The sequence below is a fragment of the Myotis brandtii genome, unplaced genomic scaffold, assembly GCF_000412655.1.
Source record: "Myotis brandtii unplaced genomic scaffold, ASM41265v1 scaffold48, whole genome shotgun sequence".
Classification (NCBI taxonomy): Eukaryota; Metazoa; Chordata; class Mammalia; order Chiroptera; family Vespertilionidae; genus Myotis; species Myotis brandtii.
Window position 1 is genome coordinate 10415109 of NW_005368341.1, and position 277 is coordinate 10415385.

Consider the following 277-nt stretch of genomic DNA (forward strand, 5'->3'; position numbering starts at 1 on the left):
CAGCGGGGCGGGGAGCCCGGACCTGACCCTTCGGGAGGGAATGCTGGCTCGGTGCTGAGTGACTTTGGGGACAGCGAAGAAGCCCCAACATGGAGGACTTTTCTACCCGGACCTACGGCACCAGCGGTCTGGACAACCGACCGCTGTTCGGAGAGACGTCGGCCAGGGTGAGCGCGGAAGGGGCTCCTGGCCCGGGTGTGTCTGTGTGTCTGTCCGTCTGTGTGTCCGCCTGACCTCCCGAGTCCCGGCGGGACCCTTGCGCGGCCCCTGGAGGGAC

At 67.9% G+C, this 277-nt stretch overlaps 1 protein-coding gene across 6 annotated transcripts in view; it reads left to right on the plus strand.

Moving 5' to 3' along the window:
* The first annotated feature begins 6 nt into the window (after positions 1–6).
* The window catches only part of TMEM243 (transmembrane protein 243, mitochondrial), a 60042-nt gene continuing 59771 nt past the window's right edge, over positions 7–277 (plus strand). For all 6 annotated transcript variants that reach the window (XR_001364028.1, XR_001364027.1, XR_001364029.1 and 3 more), the window contains exon 1: positions 7–167. Coding sequence is in view for 3 of the 6 variants with exons in the window: in XM_014547583.1 (XP_014403069.1) it covers positions 90–167 (78 nt within the window). In the remaining 3 variants the exon portion in view is untranslated. The remainder of the gene's footprint in view (positions 168–277) is intronic.